The 19,314-nt window shown below is 37.4% G+C and overlaps 1 protein-coding gene across 2 annotated transcripts in view; it reads right to left on the reverse strand.

Annotated features, from left to right (window-relative positions):
* Positions 1-2,281: 2,281 nt before the first annotated feature.
* The window catches only part of efna5b (ephrin-A5b), an 89,579-nt gene continuing 72,546 nt past the window's right edge, over positions 2,282-19,314 (reverse strand). The window contains exons 3-5 of one of the 2 annotated variants that reach the window (XM_017412418.3): positions 8,654-8,719; positions 8,214-8,294; positions 2,282-6,671 (exon numbers count right to left, since the gene is read on the reverse strand). In XM_017412418.3, coding sequence (XP_017267907.1) covers positions 6,547-6,671; positions 8,214-8,294; positions 8,654-8,719 — 272 coding nt within the window. In that variant the 3' untranslated portion in view covers positions 2,282-6,546. The remainder of the gene's footprint in view (positions 6,672-8,213; positions 8,295-8,653; positions 8,720-19,314) is intronic. The other variant, XM_017412419.3, reaches the window with a different exon arrangement.

The raw sequence follows: 19,314 nt of genomic DNA on the forward strand, positions 1-19,314 counted from the left end.
TATTGTTCACATGGAAACGAAACACCATGCAGCCAATAAGTGAGCCAGCTGATCTGAACGATGCTTCCTTCAGCAGCTTTTCTCTGAAGTGGCCTCTTCAGAACTATTAGATGAGCTCTTGTTGTGTTAAGATGAAACTTCTTCTATCAGAAAAGTCACACATGGAAAAAAAAGGAACAAGTAAATATGTACACATTCTTGCAATTCATGTCGCCATCACAGGGATGACGTGTTCAGCTGAGCACCATCTCATCCCACTGCTTGTCGTTCATTCACTGCTGGTCACAGACCTTGACTATGTTCACAGCTTAATAGTGCATCTGGGATACATCTTCACATAAAGCTATCATTATCCCAGATTTAATGATCAGGCGCAGTGATTTGTCTTTATTGGTCTTCATAGATGCACACACCTGCATCTCCAGAGTCTTTTTCACTAATAACGCCAGGAAGAACAACTTGACGCTAATTGGCTCATCATTTCAAGTGTGTTCAGCCATAAAGCGGATTTCTAATTTTTTTTCTCTCTCCAATGATGCTCATAAAAGTACCAGCTTTGGAAAAGGATGAGATTGGATAGAATTGCCTCCTGGACGAGATTTTGTGTCTTTGGCATCAAGGCGTTTTATTCCAGCCTATGGAGTGTTGAGTACTCATCTTCACTGTAACCCACATTGCTGCTGAAAAAGACTTTAGTACTGCAGAGTGGCTGGCACCCTAATAATTTTATGCTTTTTTACGACTTAATTTATTTTTGTTTTTTTACTACAAAATACCAGCTTGTTTTGATGTAACATAAAAAAGAACATGAAAAAAGATGTGTATATTATATATACATATATATACACAGCTATTTTCATCATAGCTATGGGAAGGGCAACTTTAACTGACTTTTGAGTGTTGTGGTGGGACACAGCACTCATTCATCTCTTTCACACCATAGTAGGTTCCAAAAACACAAAATGTCAATAGAAGTATGCAAACAAACAAAATATGGTGCATGCATTCATGTTTTTCCCATCTTTGTGTGTTTTTATGTGCAAAAATACTACAACTACAAAATTGTCATACTACAATAATGACAATAAAACAAAAATATCATATCTATTTTATTTGCCAAATATGTTTTTAACTCCAACTTTTTGGGTTCACCACCATATATTATGAACTTTAAATATTAAAGTCAGATTTAACTGATCTTCATATTATTGGTGGATTCCAGTTGTCATATCAAGGGGCTTGTCTGCCCCTTTAGTCCTTAGGGCTTGCTGACTCTCAAGCCTAATTACCAGAGATAATGGAAAATGAAGCTAAATGGCACCGATGGGGTCCAGCAGAAGGTTATTAGGTGTCCTCATTAGTGTCCCACTAAAGTGAAAGGAGGTTTAAGGTCTTATTCTGATCCTGATGGATAATGTTCCTTTCGGTCTATCTTTGTATGGTGTGATTTCACAATGTGGACAGCTACACAGAGGGACCAACAGGGAGGAATGTAAAGAAAGAAGAGTTAAAGTGTGTGTGCATGATATTAGCAGACAACTTGGCACATGAGTAGACACCGTTTCCACTTAAGTATGTTAACTTTTTATATTAGATACATCAGGGATGTTAAATACATTCAAATAGTTAAGCTTTTGAATAAAACATTGTCATTTTGATTATGCTACACAAAAAGCATTAATTTAGGTGGGTGGTTCTGTGGAAAGGTCATGAACAATTAACATCTTACCTGGTGTAGATAGATAGTAGACCAAAGTGAATTGCCGCCATCTCTGAATGACTCCAGTCTCAAAATTTTGACCGATTCATGCAAACACAGTAATTTACATTTACATATATGTCAATTTCACATTACATTTATTTACGTAGATTTTGATGGTTGTTTAAAAACCCAAAGAGATGCAGCATCAGCAAACTAAAGAACATCTGGTCAGCCCGAAGGATTTCTGGTCATGTAGCTGTTAAATGTGAAGTTCATGGTGGTGTAAACATAAAAAAAAAAAAAAAAAAAATTGCATGAATTGCCATTATATTCACAAATGGAGTTGTCTTAAGACAGTATCAATCCACTTTGGTATTGGCCTTGCTCAAACTAGCAGAGTCAGGATTACATTCTAATTCTCCAAGCTGAAGACATTTAAAGAGCAACCCATAACATATTAGATATTAATTGTTCCTTAAGTTTCCACAAAACACCACTTTTAAACATCTGGATTATCCTTTTAAATTGCACCTATAACTATGAGCACACTTTAAAAAAGTAATAAACAGTAGTACAATATCAAAGCAATGTATTTCTGTTTTATTGTAGTACTCATAGTTGCTCAGACACGTGTATATACAAATACAGATCATTTTCTTCTCAAATGTTCTTGTTTATATACTGTAAAAGAGCAGGTTTGAAACATTCCCCACTGATGGAAAAGTAGGAGTGGGGTTCAAAGGTGAAGTAGGAAGGACAGGAGGTGGGGGTTATACAAGCACAAGGGAGAATGAGGCAAGACGTGAAATGAACAAGTGTTTCATCAGCAACAGGAGGAGTTAAGAAGCTTTGCCCATGTGCACAGAACCAGGATTGATGATAGGCTTTACCCCGCTAACAATCCAGTTCAGGATTTGATAGAGGGGGGGTGCACTAATCCTTGAACTGTGCCTAGGACTACAGTCTACCGTAAGAAAAAAGTGATTCAGGATTGTTACAAAAAAGGGAGAGAAAGAGAAGAGCCCTGTTGTAGTCTCTTGGACGCCAGCAGCTGCTCCATGTAAAAGCACAATGGCAGAAAGCGTCTCGAACACGGACGGGGCTGCCAGGGCAGAGGCTGAAGGGCTAAGGCATGGGAAACACTCTTTGCTGCCAAAGAGGGTTGCTGCTTCCCATTTACTACAGCAACAGCAAATGACACACACACACACTCAAACCTATAGGGCCCACACATTTTTTTTTTCCACACTGAAAAATGTCCACATTGATGTATCCACTCACAAACTCCTCCTCTCAGGTGCGCTGAAAGAGACTGAATAGGCTGAGGAGACATGGGGTGAATACCATAGATGGGTACAGAGATAGTCATTTTAGAAAAATAAAAAAAGTTGCTTTTGAATTACGAAATGACTGAACATACTATAACGTCACAACAATGGCTTGTGTTATGTACATCTGTTGTGTGTAAGAACACAGTTTGACGTCACTCAAATGGGGATGCAAAAAACACACAACATGAAAGTGATCATTAAATCTAATACCTCTGGGAAAAAAACAGCAAAATAAAATTAATAAAAATTTCTGATTTTTTTTATACATGTTATTAAGTTCATGCGCATGCCACATAATGAAACTGGTGAGACCCTTCCATTAAAATGCCAACAGTCCTCTCAAAGATCATCTTTGAGCTGAACAACATGCTTTCAACCCTCACAAAGGCAAAAAAAAAGTACAAATAAGCCATTGATTAAGTCCCAAGTGTTTCTTTCCAAGGCAGGATCCTCGTATGAAGAAATGGTGAAGGTTGCTGACTGTTTTGAAACATGTAAAAGGTGAGCCTCTCACTGGCTACTGTCCAGACTTTTGTACACCAGCGTGTACAGCTCCAGCAGGTTTTCCCTTTGTGGTAACTCAGTCTCTTTAGGCATTGAGAATTAAAGCACACAATGCATTGTTTTAGAACAGTACACACTCCGCAAAACCCAGAGATAATACGGTATTATTTTTTTAGAAAAGACATAAGAACCAAATTAATACTTTAATATCAAACACTATTTACATCAAGAAGTTTTCCTAATAATAATAATAGTCATAATCATTATCATCATAACAATAATAATAATTATACAGGTTTAACAACGAATTATCTTTTTTTTTTGTCCTTCAGAAAGGTACAAAACAGATACTAACCTAACACTACATGTTTTATGGTTGACTACCTCAGGATACACAGTATCCAGTATTTATGTTGATCCTTATTTCCCAGGTTAAGGTGTGTGCAGTATAAATCATGATAATGATAGCATTAATAACAAATAGCATTGATTATTGTAAGAAAGTGAAGTTGAAGCTGGTTTTTGATAAAAGTCTAGCGCTAATCTGCTGACGGGCGTTCATTTTGAATCTTATGCAGTGCTCATTCCCCATGGTGAGACTCTAAAAATTAGTACCTCATTAAATGGTCTCGTCTCCTATTACCTCTCATAGCTGTGCTGCTATTCTGCTATAATAGCAATGTTACCATAGTACAAAAATTGGCCAAAGGCAAAGGCTGTTTTTATTTTAAAAAATAAGGAAAATTACACAACAAATAAAAAAAAGATAACTACAAAAATGAAAACAAAGCAAAAACAGAACAGTGCATGCCTTTGAGACTGAATGGTAATAAACGGCATGTTTGTCTTTATATTGGGGGGGGTTATCCTGCTTTGTTGCATGGATTTCTGTTTCTATTGTTTTGAGTTGTTTGTTAGGCACTAATCACACTACCTTTTAGCTAACTTTTATGTCTAAATTTATGTCTTTCTGTCTCCTTCACTCACCGATTCTGTAAGGTCATTGGTGCTTTAAACCCCCCACAGTGGAAATCTACACCCCATCTCCTGAGATGCCCCCCCCACACCCCCATATGAAGCCTTCCACCATCTATTTTTAATTCCAGAAATAACTCCCCCTGCTACAACATGGGGTCCACATGCCTGTCATTTTGAACCTCATTAAAGAGTCACTTAAAGCAGTAACATTAGGAGCACAAGGTGGGCATGCAATTGCTCCTGTGTTCCTTTTCTTGCTCCACTTCTCTCATTCTGTCTGTCTTTCTAAGCTATTTGCTGATCTGCCTCCCACACCCCAGCTCTGAAAGAGGTTAACTTTAGCAGAGTTTAGTTTTTTGTTGATAGTGAAAAAGTCTATATCTAAAAAAGGAGCTCTCATTATGCAAACTCAATGAGTGTATTTGTGGGAGTTGGAAGAAGCTAAATATCACTGCTGCACGTCGTTACTTTGAATTTAAGTGCCAACATAAACCTGACCCCACTGAACAAAGCTGCCTTGAATTTAATAGTTTTCATGTTTACACAGTGTGATTTTGACTAATTGCAGCAATGCATAAGTCCTGCCACAACAATCTGAAAGTGTTGTGCATCTACCAAGCATTTAACACATTTCTAAGCTATGACTATGTTAAAGGGCAAATGTGATTTAAAATAAAGCATGGCACTGTGAAATTGACAATCCTTTCAAACACTCTCCCCTGATCTGTGTCACTGTTTTCATTAAATTGGATTTAAAAACTAGGTCTTTTATTGTCTGCATAGTTAAAGGCAATGTTTGATGATACCACTGGCACAGCTTGATAGTTTAGAAAGAAAAAATATGCCCAGTTTTAGCTGTGAAACATTTTAAGCGCTCGTTTTAAGAATCAATAGCTAGGGAAATAAATAGCTGTGGATGCAAATGTTTATGGGAGTGTTAATATTGACTAATGCTCGACTGGAACAGAGAAAACAATTGCTGCCCAGCTCAGTAAACATTGCATAAATGCCTGTGACTGCTGCCGTGAAATTGGGTTATCAACTTTCAAAAAGATATTGATTCTCGATCTTAACAGCAGTTTAAATGTCTGGTGAGAAAGTTTTGACTTAGTTGCTTTGTGAGTGGGAGTAAACCGAATGCTTTGAGGGATGTTTTATTGGGCAAATTGACATGTTCTTCACAAACAAGTCACCTACTGATTCCATTGTTTTTGCCTTTTGCGGGCATACTGAAGGTTTTTGCTTTCACATATTATACGATTTCTTCATATTTAGGGAAACTGGCTACTTTCTTTGCACCAAGAGACTGAAAATCACTGAGCTACAATGCATGACACCCTCTACATGTTCCTCAGTGCTGTGGTTAAAAAAAACTCAGTCTCACTTTAAAATCATTGCTCCTCTGTTATATTTTTTACAGTTTCAAACTAATTCTTTCAATAAATTAGAGGCCCAAAAATTCTAGCCCTCGCACCATGGTGATGTCTTGGGACAACTTTCTATTTGTGTATGTTGCATGTACAGTCATGTTTAAGACCTAGAATCTCCACTATCCCACTGAATATTGGTATGACTTTGTTAAAGCTCTACTGCTAATTTTTGTGTGTAAGTGAGTCTGCAATGTTGTCATGTGATGTAAAGCAGTCTGTGGATGTGCTATACACTATTCATTTTCTAACCTAAACTTCAGTGCAGCAATGACAGAAATACGACGCATAGTGATGTCAAAAAAGAGAAAATAAGAATCCCTAAGTGTAAAACAAACAAAATCAAAAAGACAGGATTTGGCATCTTAGTTGAATGTTTAAGAGAGGGAAACACTCTCAGTCATTTGTAACATCAACGTTTTTTTTTCACTCACAGAAGGAGAAAGACCACTTTTTTCTGAAAAAAATAGAGGGTTTCTTGAGAAGCCTACTTTATGCCCAATCAAGCAAATGCGATTCACCCAAATCCCACCCCTACCCTGCAGCCTTTAGGGTAGATTCAGGCCACGCTAGGTGTAAATGACCTCCAGCACAGAGGGAGGCGCTATAAGGTGAACAGTGCCACTAGGGTAACCAGCAACAAAGCAAGCAGAGGACTTGTCTTTTGCAGGTGTGGAGCAGAATTTGTTTCACTTCGTGAAGGGGCAGCTGTTTCATGGCTGATACCATCTAAAAGACAAAAAAAAAAAAAAAAAGAAACAAATGTCATCATTGTGATAATAAATCAGACAAACTTTGAACTTTTATTTTATTCATAAATTTTGGTATTGTAATAAAAAAATACAGTATATACAATATACCTTATTTACTCTTATAATTTATAGTTCATAGCTACAATTTTTGGGTTCATGTCAGAACGTCTGAGTTGCCATTTGAACCTCTGTTGCTAAATAAGGTTTCTGCTCTCATTGTCAGAAACATTTTAGATTCATCTCCCAGGTGAGCCTGTGGCTGTCTGGCAGTGGCATCAGTATCTGTGTACAGCCATGTGTCTGCTGCACCATAGGAAAGAAGCTGAACCATGCACAGGGACAGACAGAACAAAGATCAAACGTTATCAAAACTATACAACTGGTGTTAAGTTGGTATGTTTGCATATGTTGTAAGGGCTAAAAGGATACTTAGAGCACATAAAGTTTCCATTTTTTATTTTTGGTAATTATAAAAAAGGAAATCAGCCAAAAGAAAGTTTCTCATGCACTGTAGAGGAAGCCTTGTGGGATACAGGCAGGATGAAACTGTAGGCAAACATGCACGGAAGAAATCAAGCAGGTGGGCATCAGAAATGCCCAAGCATCTGGACCTCCTGTGTGTGTCTGTGAGTCACATTTAGATAAAGGGTATAATTGATGTAAACTACAGTTTAACAGTGTAAACATGATTAATAAAGCTCATCCTTGGTTTCAGGGAAAGCCAGTGACAAATGATAACTTATTTTTGTCATCACAGTGCTAGAAAGTAAAAGTTTATTTTCTTTTTTTTTCTTTTCTTTAAGTTTTTATTATTATTATTTTGTTTGCAGTGTAGTTTGTAATATATTTTGTCTGCGGGACACTTTTCGTATCATTTTAGACCTTAAAATAAACTTGTGCTGAGAACGAAACAACAGCATGTGGCTGATGTGGAGTTTTAACCCCCAGCGACTGGCTTAGATTCATGTACAAAGACAAGTAAAAAATGCCGTGCATTTTGAGCACAGCAAATATTCAAAGCTGTGCTGCAGAGCCAAATCTCAAGTCAAAGGATTAAGAAAATTGTATGAATGTATATGTATACGCTGCAGACACGCATATCACTTAAAGTTTTTGTATTTTACTGTAATCATAATGAGCATATTCAAGTGACTGATTTATTGTATAAAGATATATTAACTAAAATAAAAATAAAGGTTGAAATATTATGAAGCAGCACTCAGATTTGTATTGATAGATGGAATAAATTAGCATTTTTACATAAATGCATATACATAGTATTTTTCAACACAGAAAAAATTACAGTAATCTATTTTTATATATGTAAGGATAAACAGTGACATATCAAGCTAGCAATGTAGAGTAAAATGTGTTCAAAAGAAAATATCAAGTGGCGATGTAGAATAAAAGATAATTTTCCAGACATGCAGAAGAGAACAACAGCAAAGAGGTACAAAACAAAAGACACATGCAAGAAGTTGTACAGAACAGCACCAGTGAAGCAGGAAACTATACTAACCTCGTAATTCTTCTGAATTGTCTACTTTGTTGTCTACGTCAAAAACACGGTCATGAACGCCTATAGTTTTCACACAGCCGTCTAAAATAGAAAATAGGGAGAATGAGAAGTCATCACAGGTGTGTGCCAAATAGGTTAGTGACAGTTTCAACCCCCTGTGAGCCCTCAAGTTAAAACACCCAGAGCAGAAAAGCTAATAGCAACATTCAGATAAATTAAAACGATGGGGTAATCCAACATTCTTTTCATGTTTACAAAAACCTTTTTTCTTTCAGCAAGTAAGGCAGTTCTGTGATAAACAAAAGAACATTTTGGACAGTAAACAAAAGATAAATCAGGATAATGGGGAAACTTAACAATTAGTCTTAATTTGTTTGAGTTTTCAGTCCAAATGTGTACTTCAACAAGCTCTATTACAAAGCCTCCGTCGAAACACTTACTTGATGGTCGGACGAAAACCTTTAGCTTCAGGCATGTTTTCCTCCCATTCTCGGCAATGGTGGAGGCTGTAAAAAAATGAAACAGACACAGGTAGAAATGGTTATGTTTAAATTAATACAAGTATTACATGTGCACAAAAAAATGATAAACTTTTGCTGCAGTTTTTAATCCCCACATTTCCTGTATCTTCCCTGTCGCTATAATAGTTGTCTAATAAGATACGTTTTGGTTCTTACAGACAGCAGAAAGACATGATGTGTTTTCATTCAGCAAACATTAACATTTTAGGATAGTTAATGTTGACTTGTAAATGGATTATGTGGGGTTAGTCATGGTTCTTGTGGAATTATAGCTTTAAAGTATTTACAGATGTGCAAGGAAAAACCTCTCTAGGAAAAAGTAAAGCGCTTTGCTTACAGTTTTAATGTGCATGTTAGATTCTACATTTGGCAGCATCTCAATGGGAATAAATGTTTTTGCATGATTTTGACTTGTTTAAAAACATTCCAAACCAACAGAGAGAGACCATTGTGTGAAGGCTTCGTACATATGTGTTGATATATTTTCCTCCATAAAAACCTCAACACTTTTCATGCGACTCAGAGTTTGCACAAAGAGGATATACAGTGTGTGCTTCATGTGTGGATGGTTTGTGGTTGCTGTCAGGAAATGGATCCCTTCCTGTCGTGTCCACAGGGTGTGAATCTCTGAACGTTAGCTACCATAGAGGTTGTATCCCATCCACTAAAAATATCTCAAGTGGCATACGTGTATCAGTGTGTGTGCACGCGTCTGAAAGAGTGGTTGACCCCTAATGACGTTGTGGTGAGGCACCAGGTGCTGTCTCCTGCAGACAAGGATACGGGTCAAACACATGTCTCAGCTGGAACATGGTGGGTGAGAGTAACAGCGTGCCATGTCTTAAAATTACAACATGCTCTCTGAGGTTAGGACCCCATTTCAAATTGAGAAAAGTGTAGGGCCTTTCCACAATTTTTTTTACTTCTTTTTTTTTTTTAGTTTCCAATATCCCCTTCAACTGCAGCAAGACTATAATGTTTAAGTTTATGTACTTTGGTTTATATATTTTTTTTGTTCATTTTGGTGTAATGTGGCCTGACATTTTCCAACAATTTTAAAAATCTTGCCTTTTCTAAATGCCTGCTTTAACTTTCTTTCTTTCCATTTTGAAGCCATCGTGAGAGATGGGTGATGTTTGAATTTACTCATTTCAATAAGTCACAATTGCAGATAAAGTCATAGGTGTCAGTCTGCAGTGGGAGGGAGATGCATTGTCTGCATGCTATCGTCAGTGAGCAACTTCTTTAAAGAGCTTATTATAAAGAAGAATGCAAACTTCTTATTTTTGAATCGTTTTCAACCAGCATGAAACCAGCATGCTGAAGGGTAACGGCATCACACAGAAGATGTTTCACAGTATTGCCTACTTCCAGCTGATTCAATATAGCGTTAGCTTGCTTTGCAGCTTCCAACAAAACAAACAGGTGAGGATTAGATTAGCCAATTTTGCTACAAGGCTGGAAACTCTGACACAATGAGCATTAGATTTATACAGCTGATATTTTCACATGCTCTCAGGCCCCACAATTTTAATTGAAAAACAAATTTATGATGCCGTGGCAGGGGGAAACTAGATCCACATGAGCAAACAAAGCAAAGTAGGAAACCCAATAAGTATTTTTTTTTTCTCTCCCTAAACCTTGAATTGAGTTATACAAGTATTTAGTTATTGTTTTGGATTCTCAAGGTGGTAGCAAATTAAAGCAGCCAAAATTGCCCTCTAGATTTATAACAAGTGAAGCACTCAGGGCAGTCAGAGATATTTGATATATTTGTAGAGTTGCTCGGTGCTCCTCACCATCTTCTTAAACAATTGTTTTTGTTCAGTTGTGTTCAGTATTTAATTTTGTTTTAGAGACAGAGAAAAAAGGTCCAAGCTGTTGCTGATGTGACAAAAAGTTTTCAGTGAAAGAATTACGGACTAGTAAATATAGAAAAAGGTCAGAGGAGACAGAGCTCTGTTGCTTTCTAGTATTTCTCTAAAGACCCTTTTGTGCATTAAACTGTCATAATATCCAGCTTTGAATCAAACATATACTGAATTCCCTTCTGGATTCTTTACAGCTCATCAAGCTCTCTCTGGCCCTTTCGCTCCATGACCTCACTGTTATCATTCTAATTCTGTCAGTTCATCAGCTGTTATCTGTTTCTTCATGATGTCTCACTGCACAGGAGAGGTCACTTGAGATCAGATGCTATTTGTCACAGCTCAGTTCAGCAGATGCAGTAAGGGAGAAGGGGAGCGAGAACAGAGAGAGAGTAGGCCTTATTATTTCATGTGGAGGCAGCTGATGACACGCTAATGAACCTTGGCCACCGTTGCTCACCCACTCAGTCACATATACACACCAGTACCCACACAATTTATGTCACTCTTCTTATTGCTCCACTTCTTTACCCTCCTATTTTCAGTGTGCACACATACAGAGCCAAACACACACACACCATCTCCACATGTTTTATCTTCATCATCGCTGTGGGCTGAGTTGACTCACAGCCATCGACACCAGCCACTTAGCAAAGGCTGCTGATCATGAGAGAAGTATGGCCCTGATGACAATGGGCAAAGAGCATGTGGGAGTCCCTCCCATGCTGCCAGTTTGTTAAAGCTGTTGTAGTGTTTATAGAACTGGCTATGACACTATCTGCCTCCTACGCAAGAGGAAATCATAGAGCGAAGTGATCAAAGTAGTTTCAGTGAACAATGTATTGCGTAGTCACGCAGGTTTTTCTGATTAGTTTATTGCAAACAATCCTAAAACCTCTTATATGACAATTATTAGCACAATTTAACATATTTATACTGATGTGAAAATGTCAGCTAAATTGTTTCATTTCAGTATAAATGTATCTTCTATGTTTTCATAAGGTTAAACTTTGGTTTCAAGTTCTACTATTGAACGAGACTTTATGCATTCTCTATGATTTACCAGAGCCAAGACTGTTCACAGTAGTGCCTGTATATGTTAGATTAACAAGCGGCTGATGGCCAGCCTATTTTTCTTTCAGGCAGTAAAATCAACACCTGCTGGTTACCCTCAACTCCACAGCCTTGTCAAGTGGCCTTTGAAGGACAAAGGCCATGAAAAGATGTGCAAAGATGGGAGGTGGATGGGTGATGAGTGGGAGGTCTGGTTACTCCTCCGTGCCCTGTCCACTGATTAGCAGTGACTGGTTCTTTTGGTCCACTGCATTATGCATCAGCATTAAGGCAAATGGAATGGAGCAGAATCCAATTATGGAAGAACAAACAGGTGGGCTCAGTGCAGCTTAGGCAGAGTATTGTTTCAATCACAGCCCGAGCCGAGCCTTATTGCAACTGAAATGTTATCTAGAAAACACATTTCCTTTGTCTTTATGTGGAAGATTCACATTCCAGACTTGAGGATAAAAGACAAAGTGCTGTGGTGAGAAGTAAAATGTTGTTTGCTTAATTCTGTAGATTAAGTCATGTTAACAACAAATTCATAGCCATGATTAAGGAGATAAAGCTCCTAGATTCTTCTCCCTATCAAGAGTGAGACAAAAATATCAATTTAATCAATTTTTAAAATGAAATACTCATTTCAGACTACTGATTGTATATAACATTGCTTCATTGATGACCACTGCAGAGGCCATAAATCAACTGGTTAGACAATAGAAACCATAAATAATGGAGATAGAGCTCAGAGATAGATCATGGGCTTGATGAAATAATGTGTACTACAAAAGAAAGATGTAAACAACTGTTTTTGTACTAAAACTAAGTTTTCATGGAAGAATATACGTTAAGTATATGAAGTAATTCACCTTTTTTGCTTCTCTTTGAAAATTTGATTATTTATGTTTTACCCTGGAAATGGTCATTTGGTTTGAACTTACAAAACCAAAAAGGCTACTTTGTTGGGGGTTTTCATCCTGTTTGTGATTGCAGATCTCATATTACCAAGGAAAATTGATTTTCTATATATCTCTTTAATAATTGTAATTCAGTTTCAAGTCATGTAAACTTGTGCTTCATCTTAATTGTCATACCTATTCATTTGTGCCATAACTAATCATTTTATGTGCAAACAGTTATTTTGGGTGACCATCTAAACAAATTATTTTTACAAAGATAAATGTAAAATCAGGCTTAATGATCATTGATGTTTGAAACCGCACATACAGATTTCTAAATCTGATGTTTGTTTGTTTTTTTTTAAATAAAACACACTCATTGACAATGGTGACTTTGTTCTTCAATGCAGTTTTAGCCAGAAAAGTACAGAGCTTTTAGTGTCTGGCCCTAATATTTCCTTGGATCCTATTTAAAATTAAGGACAAGAAAGGACGAAGCATGGAAATTAATTGCAGAAATTTTAGGGTGCAGACAGCACGGGGCCAAGTTATATGACAGAGATAGAAAGAAGCGAGTTGGACAGGCACAATTTTTGGCTTCAGAAATTCTCCTGGTGTGACATGAAGCCTCTGAGGAATGGAGTGAAACCATAATTGCGTCTCCATCCAGTGGTGTCCAGGGGTGACGACTCAATTGTGAAAAATAATTTAAGTTTGAGTATTTCTTTAACATCGTCATCTAAAGGCCTCTCATAGTTACTGAACTATGGTTTTTATAATTAAGTAGCCTCTGCACAGCTGCTATCACAATACTCATTGCAGTATAGCAGATTCAACAATAATACTTCAGAAATAGCCTAAATTAATTCTAAAGGGAAAATTTTTACATTCTTCTCTTTTCCCCAGATACAATAAATGTAAGATTCATTTGTGGTGCACTACTGAACCCAATCAACTGTTTGACTCAACTGTCAGAAATGTCTGTGAAACTGACAAAACTATGATAGCAAACTTGCACTGAACATCTAATATTTAAGTTTAATGTTTAACATTAAAGTTTTTCATAAAGTATATGTTGCCATATGAACTTGTTATATTAAAGGCATAAAATTAGCGTGACTCTACATCAGGTCCCCAGCTGGCTTTAATATTGGCACTCTAATCCTCATATTCCTTTTCCTTTAGTGAATGGGATGGGTTTAACTAAATACCCACCAATGTTGTGTCCAATATTCTGCATTTCTATTTAGCCAATTCTGCCAGCTCACAGAAAAACAGCATGCTGGCCTTGTCTTTTATTTATTTAGATAACTCATGTGGATTACAAAGTACAAACCAAGTTAGAGTTTAGGTCCAGGAGTCTGAGTAAACAGAGAAAGTTTCCAAGAAAGGGGACGCAAAGACAAATTCGCACAGCATTTCTTTCCAGAATATTTATGTCATATTTTAATACATTTCCATTGGTGCAACTTGTAGCCAAAAATCTCTTTCTGCATCATGCTCAGGAAACACTTATTGGCTGAAGAAAACCTGAAGACACAGAAATTAACCCTATTTTTAACAGATTCAAATCATATTATGGGAGAGAGAATTTCTTCATTGCCTTTATTTTACATAACATAATTTATATATAAGTTTTTTTTTCATCTAACAACAGCAAAATGCATATTGTATGTCATACATTTGCAAACATACACAGAATGATTAAGTCAAAATGTGTGTCTATGTACAGGAAGATGAAGGACATAACTGAAGAGGTTCATTTACCATATGCTACTATAGAGAACACACTGAAGAGAGAAATAGAAAGCTGACAGCATCAGTAAAAACAAACTCTTATCCTGACCTTGTGATAACAACCCTTTCTTTGCATCTTTTCAATCTCTTTTAAAAGTGAAATAAATGCAATTCTTTATGCCACTTGCATAAGGGTGAGAAGGTCACAAGCAATGAGGAAGAGTGAAAGGCAGACTAAGCAGAGAGGTGAAACAGTTTGAATTGACAACATATTATAAAATGATTGCACTAGTTTCTTCACACTATTATACAACTGTTATAATGTAAGGATACATTTTCTTTTTTTTTTTCCTTTTTGCTATTATGCCTAAGTAGTTCCAGTATCATAATTTTCTCAAAGACCTTATAATGGGGCTCTAAAAATTACTCTTTGTCTTGTCTTGCTGAAGATGAAAAGCGAGTGATTGAGAGTCTGAGGACTCTTCAAGTCATCAACTCACTCTTGTCTCTATACTCAAATTACAATAAACTTGCTGATACTTTAATCTGTGGTGGAGTTTGGCTTTTTGAAGGCTGCCACACAATAATATGTAATTGTCCATAATAATATTTTATTGCTTAATTTAGTGTTTCAAAGTGCCTCAAAGTATAACTGTTGCAGCCTGAGTGCCCACTCACAAGATAAATGAGTAAAAACTGCATTGCAGTGGAAGCAAAATTAAAAAGAACCAACAAATTAACAATGACCAGTCAAAACAAAGCAAATGCAATAGACATGCAATTTTAATATTAAATTATTCAATAATTATGAAAAAAACAAGAAAAAAACCAGCCCTGAAATAGATAATACTCCCCCCCCCCCCCCNCATAGTCCTGAGCATCTTAGCATCGTTTTGTCAGAATAGTATTTTATGATAAAGGTATAAAAAAGTAAGATAGCATAAATGGAATCAAAACATCCTCACTTTGCTCACAATAAGGCATTTGCTTATGTGTAAATGTCTAATGACCAAGGATAAAATGTCCTTGCTTTGGTGAAAGTGAGTAATTATCAGCTCCTGAAGATGTCTGTTAAAAGCACAAATCAAAGTAGGATGAGAGGAATCATGACCTCCGTAAACCCACTTTTTCTCTGATCTCTTGGCTTTTCACAGCCTCTCTGTTTATTTGGCAGGCAAAGTGATGACTACTTTATATTGGCAGCCAAACTAAAATAACTTTATTAGAGACCTCTTTCTCCTGGGTTCTCATGGTTGTCAACAAGTGTGCCATGACTTGGCAAATAGTCCACTAATAATCAAAGCTGGCTTAGCCTGCTAGTTACTATAGAAATATAGCATCTGAAGTGTTTTTATGATGACTATGGTGGCTTTGTAATGATTTTAGTAGTTAAATAAAGTTTTTAAGTCAGTGGAAATGATTGCTGTTTATAAGATTGGACGGCTGTCAGAAATCTTTGGTAGCCACTTTGCAGCTGCTGATTGACCGCCACAATTAACAGTCGACAGTCACCTGCTGCTTTTTCCACCTCTTCAGCTAAACTTGTCTCAGACTTTCATAGCTGGTGAATTCACTCTATTTATGCAAATTCTTCTTTAATTGTAGATAGGGATGTGAATAAGATATATGAATATCTTACCGGACGTTTAATTTGTACTTAATCCTCCTTGCTGTGAGGCAACACTGTTAACCAGCTGTACCACAGTATAGCCCTTATTCTAAGAGTTGGCAGTGACACAAATGTTGCAAATGATTCACACTTATAAAGCACCTTTTTAATCTCACCGCATGCCTTGCCCAAGGATATTTGGGCTTGCTGCAGAAACTGGGGATCAAACCTCGATCTTCTGATTGAAAGACAATCACCTTTCTACTGGACCAAAGCCATTGCTTAATTTGTACTTGATAACAATACTTCGTTTCCTGCTATGTTAGCATTTTCTTCAGCTCCAAGTAGCAAGGTACATTTGCAGAGTATGAAAGACAGCACTTATTATTATGAAAGTCTTTGCTCATAAACTGCAACTCTAAACGTTAGCCTGGCAGCAAAGCAAACCAGTGACCGATGTTAAACTTTCTGTTCATTTCTATATTTAGTCTCTAAACAAGGAAGAGATGTATTAAACTCTAAAGAGAGATCAGATGAAAAAGGAAATCAAGTTGTGACGTAGTAACCAGGGAAGACAGAGGTGTTGTGGAGTCTATCCATCTGTCAGGATTACAATAATGCTTTCCAGATAGTGTGCATCTGTGCGCTCATTCTGCGTCTCTCTTTATGTATGTATGATCCACATGAGTGCATGTGTATCTATTTGAGTGTGTGCGGCTTTCTGTCACATTACCCATGTTGTCGAATCATTTCTGAGTGCTGATGACAGGGTGGATTTTTTATGTGAATGGATGAAAGGCCTGAGTTATGATGGTGTCCACATGCAGGTTCCCTTTCATACCGCAAATGGAGCAGCACTGACTCTTTATCATTATTAGTGAGCCTCCCAGTGCTCCAAACAAAATACAGGCTGCATACACCATCTCCGGCCTTCTATTTCATTTGTCCATTAATGCCTTTTTTCTCTTCGGCTGCTCCCTTCTCCATCCCTACCTCTTTCTCCCCTTGAGGGCGGCTTGAAGTGCATCACAGGATTTACGGCCAACCATAGGACATCTAAAGTCCGTTTTGAAGAATATGTTTGGGCTTTGTGTGTTTACAATGGTCCAGTAAAGTTGAAATAGAGCTTATAAAAATGTCTTCGGATCAAAAGGTTTCCTTGTACATTGCTTGCTTTATGTGATCAGTCTTAGTTTTGTGAAATTTTGCATCTGCAGAGTGATTCGAATTTCTCTGCGCATTTTTCATTTTGCAATCCAAGGTGAGTAGTTTCATCACCACCCTTTAGGTTGTCATGGGCATTTAGAAAGTGATCATTTGATATCAGCCACACACTATCCTTGGGACTTCATGGGACACAAAGGTGTTATTGATTGCATGAGAAGCAGCTCTAATCCATGTGGGTAGGCAAGTCAGTCAGCAAGAAAACATGTTTTCCACTGGCAATCTGCCACTGGAGGATCACAGCAAGTAGTTTCCTATTTTCCACAAATCTTATGTGCCTGGAAAACGCCATAACTCTTCTCACTCATCTCTCACAGTGAGCTGCCACTGATATTGGATTTCTGCCCTTTTCAGATTAAAATCACTCAAATACAATCTTGCGGATTGTAGCCATATTAGAAAAATGTGCTCACATCAGCACTCTGAGAGAAGGATTTCACTTAAACCAAGAATGCACCATGACCTTTGACCCGAGTTCTCGCACTGTCCTCACTTATTCCATCTGTCTCCCATACAGGCAGACACTTCTGAGCAGTAACTCCCGCTCAGCTAATGCTGCATTTTACTGAACTGCTTGCATATGGGACCAGCATTGGATTACTCCCCTCAATGGATCTCCCTGGATCTTTTACGTTTTTACCTCTTTATTGTATTTCTCTTTGTGTCTCTGTTTTTTGTCAGTCAGCTTTGTGTTGACCTGTTGGGAAAACATAACTGGGTGTTGTCTACAAGAAATCCAGGCTCCTGTCCAATTCTATTTTCTTATTGACTTCAATTAGCTGCCTCAGACAGAAACAAGAGGCTGACACAAAAACAAAAATGAAGAATTATGACCTCCATTTGTGTGAATTCCCTGTGTCCTGCACTCGTTGATTAAGCCGTTTCTGTTGCCGAAGCAGATGACAGCAAGAACCTCGTCTCCGCTCTCTAATTCCATCTAGATGCAACAAATCAGCCCTCGACCACGTAAAACTTGTAGGGCGAAAACACCATTAACTGACATTTTCTCTGCAGGAATGTGATTTGACATCTTAATTTTCATCTACAAACAAGAAAGCTAATCAATCATGTCAGTGAGGGCAATTTTTCCACTCCTCAGCCCCTCAAGTCATTTGGCTACACAAAGTTATTAGAGATGAGAAAAAGATTACTATTCGGATATTGTTTATCAGCTCTGATTTTAAATAAAGGTTCTGCTGCTTTATGTACTTGAACCTTGCCAATATTAAAAAAAGAGATTGTGAAAACTTATTTTTAGTTACATGAGAGAAGATGATAAACAGACTAGTATGCAATACATTTTTTAATAAGATACATTCTACTGTGGTTAAGGTCATCATAAATTAGCTGTAGGTGTTTTTTTCTGAGATGTAGCTTTTGACTTTTTGCACGCTATGTTGATTATGTTGCATTTATTTTTATTTTTTGCTACACTCCTTGGTTGTCATTAAAAAAAGAAAAGAAAAGAAAAGTTGGACTTTCTGTTAAAAGTTGAAAGTGGTTTAAATGAAAAACTATTTAAGTAAACTGCTCACTTCCTCAAGAGTTCATGTATCATGACCTCTGGTGTGGGGCACACTGACTTTTATGTGGAGCACAGGTGTGCAGTTTCAGAGGTTAATGATGCAAAGGATTTACTGTTAGCAATGCTGCACTGTGCCTTTACACTACATAGGCAAATGGGACCACAGAGTCTTTGTGCTGAATTGCAGCCTATATGTGATATTTGTTATATTTTGGCTATCAAACAAATTGTATGGCACACTCACATGTCATTTTGACTCTTTGGTCTTTAATTAATTAAAAAAATAAGCTTAGAAATATTTTAAAAATCAGAGCAATTAGTTGCTAAATATTTGCCAACATTTATTTTTTAGAAGTTCTGTGGTACATTAACATTTTTGTGGTCCAATAAGTGTGTCATGCATAGGCGCCGGAACCACTGGGGCCAGGGGGCCATTGGCCCCCCCACTTTCCGGCCCTGCCACTGCGCTGCGTGTTCCCACCAGACGGCTGCACAGACTGCACGCGACTCTCACAGACTGTGACTAACGTGTCTCTGTGTTTATAAGAGACAGAAGCACAAATAAAACCTACAGCATTGAGATCTGGACCAAATTCTTAAAGCTCCAGTCCAGGGTCAAAACAGTCACCAAAACGTTTCTGCAGATGCGACAGCGCGGAGTC

Source organism: Kryptolebias marmoratus, linkage group LG1, assembly GCF_001649575.2.
Source record: "Kryptolebias marmoratus isolate JLee-2015 linkage group LG1, ASM164957v2, whole genome shotgun sequence".
Taxonomy (NCBI): Eukaryota; Metazoa; Chordata; class Actinopteri; order Cyprinodontiformes; family Rivulidae; genus Kryptolebias; species Kryptolebias marmoratus.